Here is a 19217-nt window from a genome sequence, read left to right on the forward strand (position 1 = left end):
CCTGCAGTGAAACCTCTCCCAAAATCTGGTGCATTTATCAACATACACACAAGTATTTATATATTTAGATACATTTCACCGCAGTCATACAAACCATGGCACTATTTCAGAAAATGTACATTATAATGCTAATCTTTGGCTTCCATTCTTCTTATCTCCACTTCAGTTCTACTTCTAGCTACAGCATATTAAAATCCTTATTTTAACAGGAAAATATGCCTCATTCCCTTTATTTTGTCAATGAACTACAATAACACCAAGTGACATCATCCCTCTTTTAGAGTAAGGTAATTGAGATTACTGCTGTGATATTTTTCAGTTAACAAGCTTTACAGCAAGAATAACACTCAAAACATTTTTGGGTTTTATTTCTTTCATTTTCATCCTAAAAGTAACTTTAACTTAAAACAAAAAAAAAATTACAAAAACCTAGGTAGAGGTAATTTTAGTAAAGTATATTTATTTTTGGAAGATATTAAATCTGTTCAAGTTTTTTTTTTTCTTTTATGCCTTAAAAATACATATATTTTTAATTCATTAAATACTTTGGCTGAACCAAAGTTATAGTTTTTGGCCAAAGCAAATACTGACGCCATTTTTTCCCCGTATAAATCTAACTGACAACAGAATCTAGCTTTTTCCTTGGTTAAAATTCACTGCCTTCTTTCTCTTGCTTCACGATAGTATGACTTGTCAAAATAAATTACAATGCCAGAAATGAGAAGAACAAAAATAAAGCTGATTTACTGACAAAACACAAAAAGAAAAGAAAAATTGCTGAAAAACCAACAAAAATGATACATACAGACAAATACCTTCTCACACAAACTGGAAGATCCAAACCAGAGTTGTTGGTTCCACAACAGAAATCTTCATTTTTAAAGTTTACTGAAACCTGGGGTTTCAGTTGGACCCACGTCTAGTCAAAAATCTTATTATGTTTGTATTGTATATTTCAGTTATTTTAATTGAGATGCCATAAAAACTAAAGAAAAAATGGTCTAAGGTAGTTAAATATATAATTACTGTTGTTGGTGATATATTACAATTTATAGTACTTTTTTGTAGATTATTGTAAATTATTATTCAGGGGAATGTAAAAAGCAAATAAAATCTAGCAGTAACTGTTGAAATGAAACAATTACTGCAGGCTGCCCCTTAAAGGAACACTGCAATGTAATATAAAATCATTTTCCGTCATTACATTTAGTTAAACGGGAAAAGAAAGGTAAACCAGGCATTAAGTCCTAGGCAGTGAATATCCTGAACTTCTCCTAAATGTAAAAAAAGTTGAGTGTATTCAGCACATTCTAGGCTCACAGCTGAGCCAATAAATAGTTCAAGAAATTTAATTTTCAAAAAAAGTCCATAAACAAAACAGGAAGCTAAAATAAAAGTTACAATCTAAATACAGATCCTGCAAAATGTACCCCTGCACTTAACTTCAACTCCCAGCTTTATTGTATACAGTAGATAAAGTCAAGCATGTACACGAGTCATTGCAAGATCTGGGTCTAATTAGGTGGGATACTTTGAGTAAGTGCTACTCAAAAGTACAGTGGGCTAGCCATGTAAAGTTTCCAGAATTAGGATCTGCCTAAATACCATGAACACTCAAGCATAGTGAAACAGTGACAAGGATTTCCAAAACACTCTGGAGTTCATTTTTAATATGGATGAACTTATGTACTAAATATTTCATTAAGGCTCTACAGTAATACTACAAAAAAATCACTCACAGTGTTCCTCTACATATTTGAACAAAAATACCCTTCCAGCTCAACAATGCTATGCTTGTAACACTAATGCCCATACTTCCTTCCCCGAGCAGAAAAAAAGATTAATTCATTTCAAATCGGAGAGCTCCAACAGTATGCATGAATGTTTGGCCTTTGACCAATATTTAATCTTTGCACGTACCTTTTCTGTATTATAACATAGCTGCACTCCAGATGTATTGTACATGAGAAGGGTAGGGGGTGAAGAAGGGAACAGGAGTATCAGTTTATTACAGACAAGGAAAGAAACCAAATTACTTTTTCTATGAACTCTAGATGATCTTTACTTACCTAAGAAAACTGCAATAAAACCAGAAAGTCACAGAGGACTTTTTGTGTCGGAGACCTTATATTTTTAAATTGGTTGAATCTTGTTTCCAATGCTATCAAGATCGCTTTTGTTTCTGTCTTCAAAAGAGTGGCACAGACGCAACACAGTGGAAATCAACACAAATGGCAACTGTAAAATACAGATAAAATTTTAGCTGTTCTCATGACAAGTAGTCTTTTGGAGCATGACATACCAACCAACCCACTTTGCACCACAGAGATCTCGTTATTTATGGGCAAACAAAGGTCTCAGTGAATATAGGATGTTTGTTACTGCTAGTCCAAGAACTGATTGTGGCAGATTTTAAAGGAGCCACTGCTGAAGAACTACACATATAGCCATAAAATTCCCTAGACTTTTATTCTTAAAATTAATTTCCAATATTTATGAAACATAGCATGTATTAAATATCAAATTCACTATTGCAGTAATAGTTGCATATTCAGTGTTCTCTCTCCCTGCTATCAGATGATTGCCATCTTTGCATTCCTTTCTAAACTATGTTCATTATTCCTCAACAGTTTAAATTCAGAAACTATGACTAAGTATAGAAAGTGGTAGAACTTCTATTGAGTTGGTATGTCATTAAGAGAAAGAACAATGGTTCATTGTGTTGAGAGTGAGATACATATACATATACATATACATATACATATACATATACAAAATGCTGATAAACATAATATGGTATACAAAACAGCAAATGAACTTAGGTCACAGTAGCCCAATGACAGCACGTTTTCAATTTGCAAAATTGTCGAGAAATTCTCTGCCCACCTCCAAAATACTGAAGAAAGAATCAGTGCATTCCCAAGTGAAATACAGCAAGCCAGCTATTCCTATGAAATTTGTGGCCTTCTAATAAGGCATTTACTATTACCTCTTCTGTCTAAACCTCTGTATAAGCAGTAGAATGCAGGTGCTATTTGTGGTAAAATTTCTTTTGCCCTCTTCACAATATGTATTCCAATCCCCAATTTAAAGATACTATTTTTACCCATTCTTTCCTAGATATTCTCTCTTAGATCCTAAACCAATGTAAAATACATGGTCTTTACTTAATGCTCACTTACTTAACCTGAGTTTTTCTAATCTCTTTCCAGAAGACAACCAGACATTGTGTCTTTTTTTTGCAATCACTGCTGAGATCTGTCTCAAATTGAACTATATAGGTAGTCATCCATACAGGCAAAACTGAGACAGCAGTTAGGAAATAAAAATGTCCTCAGAACCTTCCACAGGCAAGAGAGGAAACAGTCCTTTCTTCATAAAAGGCAGAAAGTTCCTGGAGATCTAGTTACTAAACCCACAAGCAATCCCAGCAATGTTAACATCTCTTTGATGTATACTTTATTCTTTCCATCATAAGGACTGTATGTACCAATACCCTAATAATTTTCAAAAGGTATAAATGCACTTATTTATTATCATTATCAGCCTGGCTCCTAACAACAGTCTACACACATTGTAAGGAAAAAAACCCCATACAAATGGATCGGGGAGAAAAGTGTCATTATTCAGAAACAATACTAAAATTTCAGAAATCATTCAAAAAGAAGCCCTGGACAAACCAAATGTCTTTTATCTAGAAGTAAACAAAGTCTTTGTAGACAATATTTTCATTTTTTAAGAATATTTCCTGTCTTAACTTAAAATCTAATGCAAAGAGCACTAGATCAAGTGGTTGCTGTTTCTGTTTGTGCTCTAAGCAGTAAAGAGAACATTTTCACAGATCTGCAACATTTCTGGGAAAAACTTTACACCTCATAAATAAATTGCTAGAACTACTTGCAAAACCAAGTGCATGTTGCCTAATAAGTTTGCAAGTGTAAAGTGTGATTTATTGTAGACACAGTTCAAACAGACTCAGTGAAAAAATTGCCTTATAAGTACTATTAATATCAAAAATAATGTATAGGCATTTCATAGTAGAACAGTTTATAAATACATTCATCCAGGTTGTTCTGTTTCCTTCCGTCCTGCTGCCTTTGGGATATTTAAGTAAGGTAAAAGAAATCAAAAGCTAATGGAAGATAATGAAAGGTTGCAGAAAATATTCTTCACTTCATGTGAGCTTCTTCTGTTCATTCAACAAAAATTTTGAATGCAAAAATTAATTTTCTGAAGAGAAAGTTTACCCAAAAGACTTGTCTAACCTCCCTCTGCCAAGTATAGAAAGGTGCTTTGTCTGGCTCAGCATTTTTAAGATTAAACTTATATGTTTTTGAAAAGTTTACTTTTAGAGGTGCCAAATACTTTTAACTTATCTCTGCAACAACTAAAGAAATAGGATGAAACTCAGATTTGGATAACTTCTTTCAAGAGTTCATTTTGCCCAACCTGAGCTTCTGGGAAGCTTCTGCTTTTCAGAACAGCACTTCCTAAGCACTCAGCACCTTCTAGGTACATTGTGCTGAGAACTCCAAAGTCACAAGTCACTGTGGAAATACAGGCCAGGACCTGATTGTGGAAGAGTTTATCTTCAAAAAATGTAAACAGATATTCAGAGACAAAAATTTTCTAGTTATGGCCATAGTGATTTTAATGTAAGAAATATTGACATAAAAATGGTGTAGCAACAACTCTTTTTAGCATTCTGGTTTTAACTCTGAGTATTATTTACAGAATTTCACATTTTTAATTTCAGATGACCCAAGAATCTGTATAACATGCATTCAGAACTATTATATGTAAGTATAGCTGTATAGCTCTTCACACTTACACATTTTCTAAAGCAAAAATGTGTGCTTCACTACACAGATCTGTGCTGTGTATGCTATCCCATTCCTTAAAAGTACTGCCTATCTGAGAAGAGTAACTTTGGAAAAAAGGCTTGGGAGACGTTGAAAAACTAGCCAATCACTCACTATCAGGGCCTTTTAAAACTTATGGACTGAAGTGAACTCTGTGTATATGAAGAGAGGAATATGGAACAGAGAGGTTCCAAAAGTTAAACAATGTGCCTGGATTTGGAACTAGTATGTTCCTAGTACATTGTGTCTAGTTCTTGCATTTGCAGTTCAGTAGGCACACTTTAAAATGTAAGGAGGTTAAGCAAACGAAAAACTTGTAGATTAATTGAAAGTTTAGCTTGAATGGAGGGAAAAGAAGAAATATATTGCTTTTCAAAGAGACAGTTAAGAAATCTCTATAAAAATTACCATGACAGAAGAAAATATTGACTAAAAAGCTATTCAATTTAACTATAAATAATGGGATTGGATTATATGTTTTTACAAGTGATCAGCTCATTACAACTACAATATAGTGATTTCTAATTAAGCATGCATTCATTTTTGTGCCTACACTTAGAAAAGAAAATCAAATTAGTTATACTTAAGAACGCTGAGATTATAAAACATGACTAGTTAATATCTACCAGCTGAAGAAATAACATAACCACAGATACACTTTGAATCCATTCTTTGAGGAATTATACCTGTTCATTAGGATGATAATAGAGCTTTACCACTACCATATCTAGAAACATACAGAAAACAAACTGAATGACCTCTAAATGAACTTTCTGATGATGTTCTACTTTATCTTACAGGTATAAGCAGCATTGCTATAAATACTGCCCAGAAAATACCTACACAGATGAAAGTTCTCTGCAGTGTAGAGAGTGTCCTAGCAACTGTGATAGCTGTGACAATGATAAGTGCAACTCATGTAAAGAAGGCTTTTATCTCTCAGGTAAGCAAAGTACTAAGTATATACACATATACAAAAGTATTTTAGACTTCTTCTTTAGAGAAGGAATCTGGACCCAAATTCTCAAATTCTTAAATCTCTTCTATAACAGACAGTGGAGGCTGATGGGAATTAGCCCTTTGCAGAATTGGGTCCTTTGCATTAACGTAAGGTGGTTATGTTAGCCAATGGTGTTGTTTTGTTCAAAGGCTGCATATATTTGACTACATATTCCCTTTTTTTTTTTTCCCTAGTTTTGTTTTTAAGGCATTTCCACTATTTTGGGCAAATACAAAAAATACTGTACTTGATTTAGACTTTGTGAAAGGAGGGGTGTTTAACTCACAGAAAAACATGGAAATGTTTCCTTACTATGCGCAAGTCTAGTTTTACTTTGACTTTCAGGTCCACATAAGGTAACAAGCCTTAAACACTCTGAAACAAGGTCAGTTAAAACCACTACATTCCACATCAGTGTCACAAAAGCTAGAAATCTCTTAGCTTTATTATGAAGCCATAAATCAGGCACGTCTGATTCAGACATGGTATCAAAAAAATTACAGCAAATCCTGAGATTATGGTATTCTTGTGCATTGGCTGCTGAAGGTGCTCAGTAGTGGAGTACAAAAGGATCCCACTCACGGAACACTCTGTGGTCACAACCTCAGGTGATCTGGTGGTCTACATTATTTTTAACTGAAATTGGAGGAAGCTCAAAAAGCTATCAGTGTAACAACTTCTAGGGGTTTTGCTGCAGTATGCCAACCCTTAAACTGAACCACATTTACCCAAATTTAGCTTTATATTCACCAGAAACTAGAGATTCATCTGGTCCTCAAAGTTTGCATATATCTAACAATCTTAGGGAATACTGGACTTAGATTTTACATTGGGCCAGTATAATAATTGGGACTCAAACATAAACTTTTCATCCAGATTCAGACTTTTGTAAGATTTGTATGTGCCAAGATTTAGGATATGCATAAAAACCTATCTAGATATAAATTTAAGCACAGATTGGTTTGAAGTTTGTGGAATTTGTATAAGCAACTGATCTTAAGTTAGGTTTCACACTAAAAAAATTGAGGTTATATAGCTACAGAAAGTTTCATGGCTTCTTATATACTCTTTTTTTTCTTAAACCATTTCTTGCTGGAGAAGAGAGATGCCATAGGTGAGGTACCTCCCTGTCAGGATTAACAGGGATCCATAGACACCATGATGCCAGACTTTGTTTCTGTGGCAGGTGGCACATGTCTGAGTGAGTGCGGAGATGGCTTCTTCACTGATGACATCTCTAGGGAATGCGAACCTTGCCACAGGAGCTGTGCAACGTGTGTTGGGTACAGCTATGAGAACTGTACTGGGTGCAAAAATGGTTTCCAGCTATCTCATGGGCAGTGTCTGAATCCAAGAAACTCTCCACCCAGTGGGAAGTTCTGGAGTGGTAAGTTGTAACAAATCCCTTAATCGTTCCTGTTTCTCTGAAGCCTACTAAAAATTTTACAAGGAGTTTATCAAGACCTTGCAGCTTGAGTGAAACTGCACTTTTGCCAAACTTACTGTCACTTTAAAAGTATACTGACCAAAACATTTGGTTCAGAGTGTGAAATTCATCTTTCTGCAAAGGTTTTTATTATGTATTTTTATGTTTATATGTATAAATATATATAAATGTATATATAAATGCATTTATTATGTAAAATGTATTAACATTTTAATACAACTTAGGTGTTATCTTATCTCGATAAATAAAAACATGAAAAGATAAAAAAGGAAAAGGTAAAAGATGGCTAACAGATTAAGGTACCGGGAGTTCCTTACCTAAAGTACTGGAAGCCTTACAGGTTATGTTTTAGACAAGTTTTGTGGCTATCAATTCCTTGCACAGAACTGAATGTACGTTGGAAGAAATGGAAAATAATCAAATATGTGTCTGTATGTGTGTGTAGAGTGTGTGTAAAAGCAAGCTCTTTTTCCCCTTCTCGCCCCAATGTAGGAATGCACCACTGTCTAAGGGTCCAAACACAGGATGTAGAACTACATTCTGGAGTTCTTGTCTTACCTTGATCACTTCCACAACCTTCACAAATTAATCAGTTCTTTCTTGGCGCCCTCATCTATAGCACGTGAAAAGTAATTCTATGTTCTCAAAAGAAATAAAGGATTTGGAAGGAAAGTGGTTTTAGAATTTAAAGCTGTTGAAAGGAATGATTTCTATTACATTTTTTAATTATTTTCCTCCATGAGCATCTTCCAATGCATCCCAGTACTGTCACAAATTTCTTGTTAAAAAAGTGTTAAATGGAAAGTGCATTGTAGAGTATTTGTCATTCCAATTAAGAGAGTTACATAAAGTACAATTGAAGAGGTTATGTTAACAAATGAGGAAGGGCTAATGGTGAATTTCTCCCCCAGCACACAAATTAAAACTAATTTGCTATGAACATTCAATCTTTTTAAGTGAAACCTGTGCAGAATGTGGAATCTCAATAGTTAGGATTGCAAGTGGCACTTTTTAATTGCATGTATCCCATACCCTCCAAAAAAGGGTAAAATTTCCTCCAAAGTTTCAATAGCTGCTTTGTTGATCGCTGAAAAAAAAGAAAATTCAGTGTCATATAATCCTTTCACTCTCTTTATATGGGTAAAGCATCAGCTGGCATAACATGCTCAGTTTTGGGCCCGGTGTTTCAAGGAATAAGTGGGCCAATTAGAAAGGAGAGAACTATGAGAAATCTAGGGGAAAAATCATTACAATGAAAGACTGAGATAAATGAGGAACTTGGAACTGAATGAGAAAGCTAAGAGGAACACAGTCAGAAAAACAATGGAGTAGATCAGGTCTCTCTAAAGTCTTGCAGTAAACAGGACTTAAAATGCAGAAAAGGAGTTTTAGATTTGGCATTGGGAAAATGGGACTTTCAAATGGAGTAATAGTAGAATTTTTGAGGACATTTGGGGATTTCCAACACCAGGGGTCTTTGAGAAGCATCTGACAGGGATGCTTACAAGAGACTAAATTACTTAAGGTCTCTTCCAGCTTTATTTTCTATCAAATACAGGTTTTTTCTATGTCTTCATTTGACTCAAATGCATCAAATAATTACTATCCTTAGATCTATATGACCTTGCATTAAAAACTAAAATACGCTAACAAGTATTTTCAGAAAAAATATTGACCATTTCTATTCATTGCTTATCTATGGAGAAATGTTGTACCAAAAAGAGTAACATTTCTCCACTTCACAAAAAGAGCAAAGAGACCTAAAAAGGAGAAATATTAATAGAAAGTTGGTCTCCTCCATGCATTTCCTTGTGTTTAATCCACATGAGTAAGTATTTTTTCAATTTGCGACTATCTGCATCAGTGCCATGGAAAGAACACATCTGTAGTTTCGCCTATCTGTTGGTTATCTGTTTCTCACTGTCAAATGAGGTGAATCATTGCCAGATTTTTTCCTTTGAGCAGGCAACTGATGCACTTTTGTATACATGAGCATTGCTGTGCTGTGAAGCCTCTTTCTGTCCCATCTCGTGCAGTTCCTCTTTCCTTCCATCTTACCTAGGGGCATTTCAAACTTAAAATACATCTCTCTCAGACCTGTAACTGGCTTGAACATTAATTACTGCTCCAAAGTCACAGGATTCCTGCTGCAGCTGGTGATGGAAGCCAGGAAACCTGGCTGGCTGCTCTTCACCTTTTCTTTGATAGGCTTGCTGGGATTCCCACAGTATGGCAGCACCTGTGCCACGTAAGTGCTGAGAACATGATGTTGAATGTGGTGATAATTTGAGCTTATTTTCACCAGGCTAGGCTTCCAAATAGTAGTAAACTTCAAGTCAAGGTGTTAATGAAGTTGTCACTGTCTTTACTGAAGTTACACCCAGAATAACTACCTTTATCAATACATTGTGAGGTTTCTTGCTCAAATACTGCAGGGATCATCTGGTTCTGGTAACAATCGTTTTCACTTGCTGATTAACAGCAAAATCTAAATGGTTGATTTTTTGGCTAGAATATCACTCTTTCATTCATTTCTTTTGAAGACGCATTCAAGAGGCAGATAGATATCAGCTGAGCCCAGATTTTCAACTGTGCCATCTATATTTGAAAATCTTGTTCCATGCTGAAGATCCTTGACAAAAAAGAAAGGATTCAGGCAGGACCAAACGACATTTAACTCTAGCAGTACATTGCTCCAATAGGGTAGTTCCTAGTTAGAGACTGCAGTACATTTCACACCCTGATAATGTTTAAAAATACATGGATAATTTTAAAGGAAAAAAAGAAAAGGAAACGTTTTCATTATCTGTTATAATTATTTTCTTCATTGTCAAAAGCTTTCTGAAACCAAATAAAATTTAGGAGAGGCAGCTGCTGTCCTTTATTGCTTTGTTCAACAGTGCTGTAGGATCAGTACAAGAATGGACAAAATGAAAACCTACCTGTGCTCCTTAAAGATTACTGTCAGTGAGGATTCTGCTGGCATACCTGTACAGAAAAACTCGCTGGGCCTGGAACAATGAATCTTCTCAGATCTTCTTAAGTATTTCTGTAGGGCTTCCGCTTTTCCATTTTTTATTTTAAAGAACATTATGAGAACAGAAAAAATACCTTTTCTTTCATAGCTGGGTGTGAAGTCATAGCATCTTTCCAAGTTTTTCACTGCTTTCTCTGGATAGATCTCCAAATATTTCAGCCCAGTTTTTGGTTTGGGTGGGGTTTTTTGGGTAGTTTTTGTTTTGTTCTTTAGCTTGTTAATAGCTACTTTGCTTTCTCCAGGGTTATCTCTTCTTAGCAAAATATAAGGATCTTCCACTTCATCTGTTGTCAAACTCAGTTTCTAAGGGTAGCCTGTCATGCAGCATGGGCATGGTCCAAGAAGCTTGTCCATTCTGCAGGGGCTATTAGAATACTTTCACTTTTGTTCTCCAGCCCAGCATAGGCAAGACTGTGGCTGAGATTCACCTTTTGGCTCTCATTCCCTATGCCCGTTTACCAAAACACCCTTCTTCCACTGGGTGCTTCATTTGTGCAGCACCATGACAGAGCTGGCTCTGAGCTTCAGTGGCCTGAATTAAAGAATCTAATTAAAGAATACAGGCCAGACAATTATTAATCCTCCCACTTTGGGGGAATGAGCTAGGCGTGGGGGCCAAGTATGAAATAAACAGCCTCGCCCCTGTCACGGGAATGAAGATGAGATTGCACCAACCTCATTCTCAGCACATGCCCTGCTCCAGACAGTGTAGGAAGACAACGCAACTAAGAAGATAGCCAAAATTTCCAAATTCAGTAGTTTACATCAGCTTTTACCATGTTCGTCTTCTGTTTACTCTTTTTCTTTAGAAATGTTACTAACAGAGAGTTGAGGTATTAGACCTTGAACTGTATTTACAAATAATGAAGCCATTTCTCTTTGGCTTTTCCAGCCACACCAATTCAATGGGTTCCGTGGTGGTTTTAGTTGACTGTGTTGATATACCATATGGGACAAACTGAGTTTTGGGAAACAAAGACTGTTGTTTTGTTTGGTTCCAAAGTTAATATAAATTAAAGGGCTGCACATCAAAGCCTGCCGTGGAGAAACCAACATAGTCTGACTTTCTTCACAGTATGAGAGACTAGTCCATCTAGGTGAGGTTCAAAACCTTTGTGAATGTGGAACACAATTTTTTCCCCATGTTTAAGCTTTCACTTCCATTTCTTATGCGAGAATAAATAATAGACTGGTCTTATGAATTTTAATGAGCACACACTCCAACAAAACAAACAACTTTCTAAAATTATATTTACTTTAGGGGTATACTCTGCTGGGCAAACAGTTCAGCTCATACCAGGAATCATTAAATAGTCATATCTAAGTCTGAAATAATGCAACAGACCATGTCTGTTATCCAGGCTTTTAAAAAGACAGGGCAAGCCAAGAAGGAGGGGGGGGGGGGGGGCAGGGCGAGGAACAAAAAAAAGAAAGAAAAGAGAGAGAGCGATTGAGCTCTGTGTTTCTAGCATGAAACATCTGTATTTTATCTCATGTACCAGATGATGAAATTACTTTGGAAGCCAGGAGACACACTAGTGTAAGCTTGATTCACCAAGTGAATACATATACCCTTTCAACTGGATTAGACATTTTGCAAGTTATGGTGAGGTCTTCATCTTGTCTGATCACTGCACATACGACTCCCAAAAAAGTTGTTCGTACCTCAGTTATATGACTTAGTCTACCACGTTCTTCTGAAAAGTACAAAAGGAAAAAAATGGGTATGGAATGAGGCCTGTTTCTGATGCAAACTCAAAACAGAATATATGCTTCTTTACATGCAGATAATACATGCTGTAGTAAATTGCACAGCTAAATAGCAGCTGGTTCTGTTTACTATTGCATACCACCCCCAATAATAAGAGCAACCTCCCACAAGCAGCCATTGATCAACTGCATCCATCCTGCTTATTTTCCTAAACACAGAGTAAAACAAAAACAGTAATAAGAGTACTGGTTGAGAGAAAACAATAACTCGGGCTTTAAAAAGATTATTTAAAAGGACCTTTACACAGCTATGCAGATAAAGGTTTGAGAATATGGAAGAGAGGAAAAAAAGGAATGGGGTGGGTAGAAGACAGTAGAGAAATCAGCAGCAAGGGAGAGTAGGTCATAGTCTTCCAAATGTGAAAATGTTATGTATGACATTTAGAGTGCAGGATTAGAGCATCATGGGAAGAGTAAGGAGACCTTTTTAAGCATCACCCATATGTGAAATTTCAGGTTGCTAGAGGCAAGCAAAAACGATTCATTATCCCATATGTTCTTAGCCATGCCAATTTCATATTCTAGCTATTTGTTTGTGAAGTAATCCTATGGTTGTAACAAGGTAACTAGGTTGGGAATTAATGGTTATTGGGGATTGTGATTTACTTCTCAGCACTCTTATAGTTTCCTTAAATTTACAGTTCACATAAGTCTTCAAAATGGGATAGGTCTAGTATTTTATTACCTAAGTATATTGTTTTCATTATGCTTTACCATGTCTATGTAATTGTAATTACTTCATGGAGATAGGTAACCTGTTCTGATGTTTTTATTCATTACTGTACCAGTTTTGCAAGGTCAGCACCATGTGCAGAATAAATTCTAACAAACTAAGTTACAACTCAACTGGATCACGTTCAAATCAAATCTCACTACCCACAGTAAATGCTAGACAGGTCACATTCTAAAAGGAATACTCTTGCAGTTACAAACAGCCATGGCACTTCATTTCCTTCTGCATTCCTCACTGCAGCAATTGTGCCATGGTCCAACAATAAAATACTGTAAAATTACTCTTCTTGTAGAAGTCAATGTCTAGAAGATTAGGGCATTACAAATGTACCCAGGGAAATACTTTGATAGCAACTTAAAAATGCAAGTTTTTAAGTCCCGCTTTTACTCATAGAACAGCATGAATAAATAAGATTTAAAATGAAGAAAACAAACCATCTTTTATCAGTCTGAACACTTACTGCTTGCACTACCTGGCACAAAGAGCCATCGCGCATAAGGAGCAGTTAGAGAGAGAAAGATCGACAGCACAAAGGGGATGAGTATATACTAGCAAGAACTCTTATAAGGCAGTTGTGTGTTTAAATGAAATTAAGGAGGGACTATAAGGAATGCTATTATGTTTAAAGGCATGTCTCTTTAGATACGGCTGTATCTCTGCTCATACGTCCTCAGGTTTTGTACAGGGTTTCCTGTCCTTTTTTTTTTTTTTAATAAACTCTACGTTTTCCAGAACAAGTGGTCAGCATGTGAAGAGGACCAGACTTCTTTCCACATGGACCTATGGTTTTTACACTGAATATTTTTGAAGACATGTTTAATTACTCTCTAAAATAAGACTGAAAAATTCTGGGAGCTCAAAGTAAGATCACTTAAGCAAAAAGAACAGAAATATGGGGACATTGTGTTAAATGGAGCTAAATTTTCACTCATTTTTTCCTTAACTCAGTTCAGGGTCACAATTAAAGTCTTACATTACTAGGTTTCAAGAAAATCTGCCGTTGTCTCATTTATGTTGCATAACCTCAAATGAGAAAAGAACATAGAAAAAAATATCTTTTCCAGTCTTCCCCCACTCTTCCAGTTAGATAATCCCTTGAATAAACCGAATGGGTAAAAGCACTATGGTAGCTTCAGAGCTACAGTAAACCTTAGCTCAAGAAGCAGCACAGCACAGTTCAGTTTCTAGAAAGGAATAGGAGAGACTTAGCTGGGTGTTTGTCAAAGTTGTTACTCATTCTGACAACGACACAAGAATCAACATGACATTGAGTCAGATTCTGACCTGAAGAGAGTTTAAATAGAAGGCATTTTCATCGGTGGGGGGAGGGGGGGAGGGAAGAAAAAAAAAAAAAAACAAACAACCAAATCTGAAAAACAAAACAACCAAGAAAGAATATAAGCATAAGGATAAAAATAGCTCAAGTAGGTCTGAAAAGGTCATATGCTTTGACCTTTAAAAAAGAAGAGTAGAACAATATAATAACATACAGTGGTTTTTCAGAATCAGTGTCCCACTTTTAGGATACGGGTAGTTTACAACTCTACATTGTAGATTTATGGCTTCTACATTCACAACTTTAATTTCACAACTTTAACCGTAAGAGCTACAGACTGAAATTTTAAAGGAAAGCTTGTTGGATTCTCAAGTACAGAATGGCATCCTTTAGAGGTAAGTAAAATACAGCCCAACAGCTAAAACCTGTAATTTCCAAGCTTTCCATTTATCATTACTGGAAGGACCAAGGAAATACATGTTGCATGACCATTTTTCAGCTCTGTAAGGCTATTCTTTGGAAAGCTCTGGTTACATTACTGCAAGTAGTGTGCACAGGTTTCTGTAAACAAATCTTTTGAATCACATTTGCCCATTTGGGAAACTTCTTACTATGCAAGAAAATCACATTTAAAACCTTGATATTATTTTAAACATGGGGGGGTTGGGGGGTGGGGAGTGTGCATGCATGCGAGCTATTTATTAAATTAAAACCTATTTCCAGTCAGTAAGAGCTTTATCACAGGAAAAACTCATTTTAACCGTCCAGAATTAACAAAAAAAAATTAAAAATAATTATAAAATTTCTTCTGTCAGTGCTAAAGTTGAGACATTTAAACGCCTATATTTGACTGAAAAGTTAAAGATTGTCTCCCGTGCCAATTATCAGAAGCCCAATTGCTTGTGTACATTCCCCTCTGGTGGAGACTAACAAATATTACAGAAAACAACAAAAGCTGCCAAAGGGGCAAGGATTAAATGGAAATAAATAGTACTTCATCGAAAAAGATCTTTATTTTTAATTGTAAGGCTTGAATAGTTTTGAAACAATGAGCTTGTCTGAACATTCTTCAGCAGTAGTCAACAACTTCTTTGCTTAACCTTACCTTTCTGCTATTTATTTTTTATATTACACCAACTCCCTTGCCAGAATCAAGGTCTGTTTCCCCTGGCAACACATACTTCAGTAATATTTCTGGCTTTCTTCTTCACACACATCAGCGGTATTAAATTACAACACTTAAGACTACCCAGTAGGGATTTTAAAAAATTAAAACACAGACCAGAGTAAGGTAGCTGGATGCAAAGCTGCTGAAAAGGGAAATGAAAATTTGTATTATTTGCTACAAATTTAGAAAAAGGTCAATGACATTTTTAGTGGGAAAATCAGAACTCTGCCTTGACAAATTCTGAAGGTTTATCAAAGCAGCTGATGGAGGAACAGAGAATGTGCAACTGCAAGCAGACATCAGGCACAGATGGTCTTTCTTTCACCCAAGGTTCTAGAGGTGAGGTGAAAAATATTAATTAAAAACTATATGGCTGTGCAAGATATCATCAATTAGTCAATGTTCTTTTTCAGAGAGTGTCAAATGACTAGCATCTAAAATGGAAAAATCTTAGGATCTGCAGGCCAGCGGGGATCTTCTCTCCAGAGCAAAAAAAGAGAGAAGGTCTGCATATTTAAGGATAACAGAATAGAAAATCTATTAATATCAAACATTCAGCTTTCCCAGAGTATTCCTTAAACTCTTACAGATGACATCAAGAAGGACACTCTTTAAGGATTTGACCAATTGTGAAGAGTCAGGAAAAAACATGAAGCTAAGGAATAATCTCTCAAAAAAAAATCCTGTGACAGTGAATTTCTGCATCTCACAAGAGTCAGCAATGGTCACCAGCAAATTACTTTGAGCATTATTTGGATAACCAAACTGGAAATGCTTGTGTGCTATATTGTTAGGTGCATCTAGAGCCTTAAGAGGGATGCAAACTGCCCTGTACGCTCAGAGGCACTTAAATGGACTAGAATCCTCTTGGAACAGCATGTTGTAGCCTGAAATATGGAAAACAGGTCTTCAGCAGGGGAAAAAAAGCCATGGAAAATACGTCAGCATGAGACAGAAAGGATATAAACGCACAGAATCTGCTGTTGCAGAAAGCCTTACAAGATATTCACCTTCACACACTTTAAAGGGCTAAGAAAAGCAGAACAAAATGCTGATTGTCCTCAAGAAGGATGAAACTTACAGGAAGATAAAAACAGTGTTTTAAAATTAGGTTGTAACTCTAGCTCTTCACTCCCTACACTATACAATTATTGATCTATATGTAAATATATAACTTAAGCATATGTAATAGAAAGTACAGAGCCTAATCAGGATTTTTCAAGAAATCTCCTTTCACCCAAAATATTCATTGAATCTGACAAATGCCTCCCCAACAGCCACAGCACTGAGGCCCCAGTTATACTGTTGGTACCAGAAGATGAGGCATTTCATTGATGCTTTAGGTAGCACTGAACTCACTTCACACACTGAGGTGTCCTTTTGCCTCTCCAGTCTTTTGTTAATACCTGCCCTTGTGCTGTGCCCCTACCCCTGCAACTTCAGATATTATTTCACAGTAATTCCCTTCCCCTCCACCCTTTGGGCTCCTGATGCTTATACATCACTTCCACTTTTTCTTCTTCCACATGCCAGGGACTCTGTACCTTCCTCACTCTTTCATGTCTTTCCAAAGAGCTTTTCCAGAAGTTTTCACTTTTGCATACTGATTATTACCTGATACTATACACCTTACCTTCAGCTATGGTCAATATGAAGTCACAAAGGTAGCACAGCCTTCCTGTGTGCTCAGACCCAGGGATTTATGTCAGCAGTTTAACAGTGCTTAAGGCAGCACATCGCAACATTCAGTTTCAAACTTTTTCTACTGCCAGAAGACCTCTGTGCCTTTGGAGTTGAAAATTGTCTTCAGATGGTACTTACTGAAGTACTGTCCTGGTCCCACCTCTCTTGGTCCTTCGTAGGTCTCTGACTCACCATGGCCACCAACACTTTTGGCTACTATAGCCAACACTAAACCTATCTGATGTCTTGCGGGGTATACACAAGGGTATACAATTCATACATTAGCCTCTGACTGGGGAGACGCAGTCTCCAGTCTGGACTGTCACAACCCATGCTCACCCTGACAGTGTGCAGCTTTCTTCTGTAACATACATTATCCTGTGGATCCTATGGCCTGTGCCTGTACTCTGTAAACGCTCTTGGGCCCTTGTTCAGGGAAGGGTGCTGCAGCCAGAAGGGTGGTGACAAGGAAAACTCTCCTCATCTCCTGCTGTATCTGGACCTGCTTTATACTGTGCCAGTTACCAGCAAGAGCTGCAACACTACAGGCTTTCACTACCCTGTGCAAGTAGTATTCACATGTAGTCCTGGTAAAGAATGACTAAACATGTCCTTGCTGAGTGTCCTACTGCTAAACAGCCAGCTGTGATCTGCTGTGCTGTCCCTGGACCCCTCTGAGTCATTCAGGGACAGTATATTGAGAGGTGTTTTTTTTAATGCAGAGAGTTTTAAAGACGTTCTAAGCTGCTGGTCAGCTGCAGGTCAGCTGTGAGTCAGATGTGGGAGTGACACACCCTTACAGACCGTTTCCTAGGCATATTGAATGTGGACCTAACTTACTTCACTAAGATAGCTATGGCTCAGCTGATTCAGCAGTACAGTTATAAATAATAATTATTATTAATATTTTTATTATTATTATGCTGCCTTCTGCCCTGTGCCATGTTATGTACGCTCTTACTTTTCTGCCGAGTGCCTCTCTGCTTAGTAAAATGTGCGCCTGTGGGAAAGGGATCTACATAATTTTCCTTTTCTCCTCTCTTTTTGCTTGAAGCATTTGCTTTCATGACTTTTATTCAAAATGTCAACATTTTTAACTACCTTGCCATAACAAGCAGAACAAAAAAGGTGTAGTGATATGCTGCATGTGGCTAATGGATACTGTCAGTCAGTCCATCAACTTATAGAAATCATACATATTTAATTGGCAGGATGAGACAGATGTGCTAACTGAGGTGCAAAGCTCAATCTGCAACCAACTTCTGATTCATTCTTTAAGGTTACTGTCTTCTCTCTGCTGGTCCACAACTACTTTTTCATCAAACGTGTTTACCCACTTTTGTAATGCTTGGATCAAAATACAGAGCTGCATGCTGGGATGTGTCACGCTGCATGACACTTTCTCTATATTAAGTATGATCCCCAAATCTCCTCATCATTTTGGAGCTGAGTAACACACTGAATAAAGTCCATTCAAAGCATAACCAAAGTCAGTTTTCCACAGCCATAAAACCTCATTTGACAAACATCAGACTCTTCCTTTTGGAGGGAAATAGCAGGCAATATAGCAGGCAATAGCTTTGAGGAGAACTACTTAACAGATCTTCTCTCCAAACACTCATTTCTCTCTCCTTTCTATGCAGTTTTCCCCCTTAGTTACAGGGTAATGATGTTCTGCAACCAGCTAGCACAAGATCCCTATATTACCTCACTACACCTAGTCCTCCAAATGTACATACTTTCTAGCTCTTCCTGTATGTAATCTATTAGGATTACAGATCTGGATTTGGCTCTGGAGCAAATCTCAGGATATCTTACTGAATCTCAGGATAACGTTTATATTTTCCTTTATTACAACTCTTAACTTCCCATTTCAGAGAGTGGAACTGAACACAATCATCAAGTTCTTGAACTTTGTGAATTCCAAAAATTCACAGAGGTACACTTTCTAAACTTAGAAAAAGCAATACGAAATGGCCCTCCTAAAGGGAGGAGAAATAAACAAAAACAAGCTGTAAAACAGCAAAAAAAGGGTATTTTTTTTCCTTTCATCCCAGATGCAAAGCAAAAATTGCAGTCCTGTGACCCTTCATGTAGGACCTGTGAGAAATCTGCTGAAATATGTACTTCATGTCCAGAAGGTAAGAGACTTCAACTTCTTTGGGTAATTTTTGCAGAAGGCTAAAATATTCTCTATCCTACACACTTCCAGGGAATATTTTTGTCAGTAGTCACTAGAAA

General features: G+C 36.7%; 1 protein-coding gene across 1 annotated transcript in view; it reads left to right on the forward strand.

Annotated features, from left to right (window-relative positions):
• The window catches only part of PCSK5 (proprotein convertase subtilisin/kexin type 5), a 247605-nt gene that overhangs the window by 213352 nt on the left and 15036 nt on the right, over positions 1-19217 (forward strand). Inside the window, exons 25-28 of the mRNA XM_037374062.1 lie at positions 4757-4799; positions 5663-5805; positions 7049-7249; positions 19034-19117. Of these exons, the coding sequence (XP_037229959.1) occupies positions 4757-4799; positions 5663-5805; positions 7049-7249; positions 19034-19117 (471 nt within the window). The remainder of the gene's footprint in view (positions 1-4756; positions 4800-5662; positions 5806-7048; positions 7250-19033; positions 19118-19217) is intronic.

This window comes from Falco rusticolus, chromosome Z (assembly GCF_015220075.1).
Source record: "Falco rusticolus isolate bFalRus1 chromosome Z, bFalRus1.pri, whole genome shotgun sequence".
In the NCBI taxonomy this organism is placed as follows: Eukaryota; Metazoa; Chordata; class Aves; order Falconiformes; family Falconidae; genus Falco; species Falco rusticolus.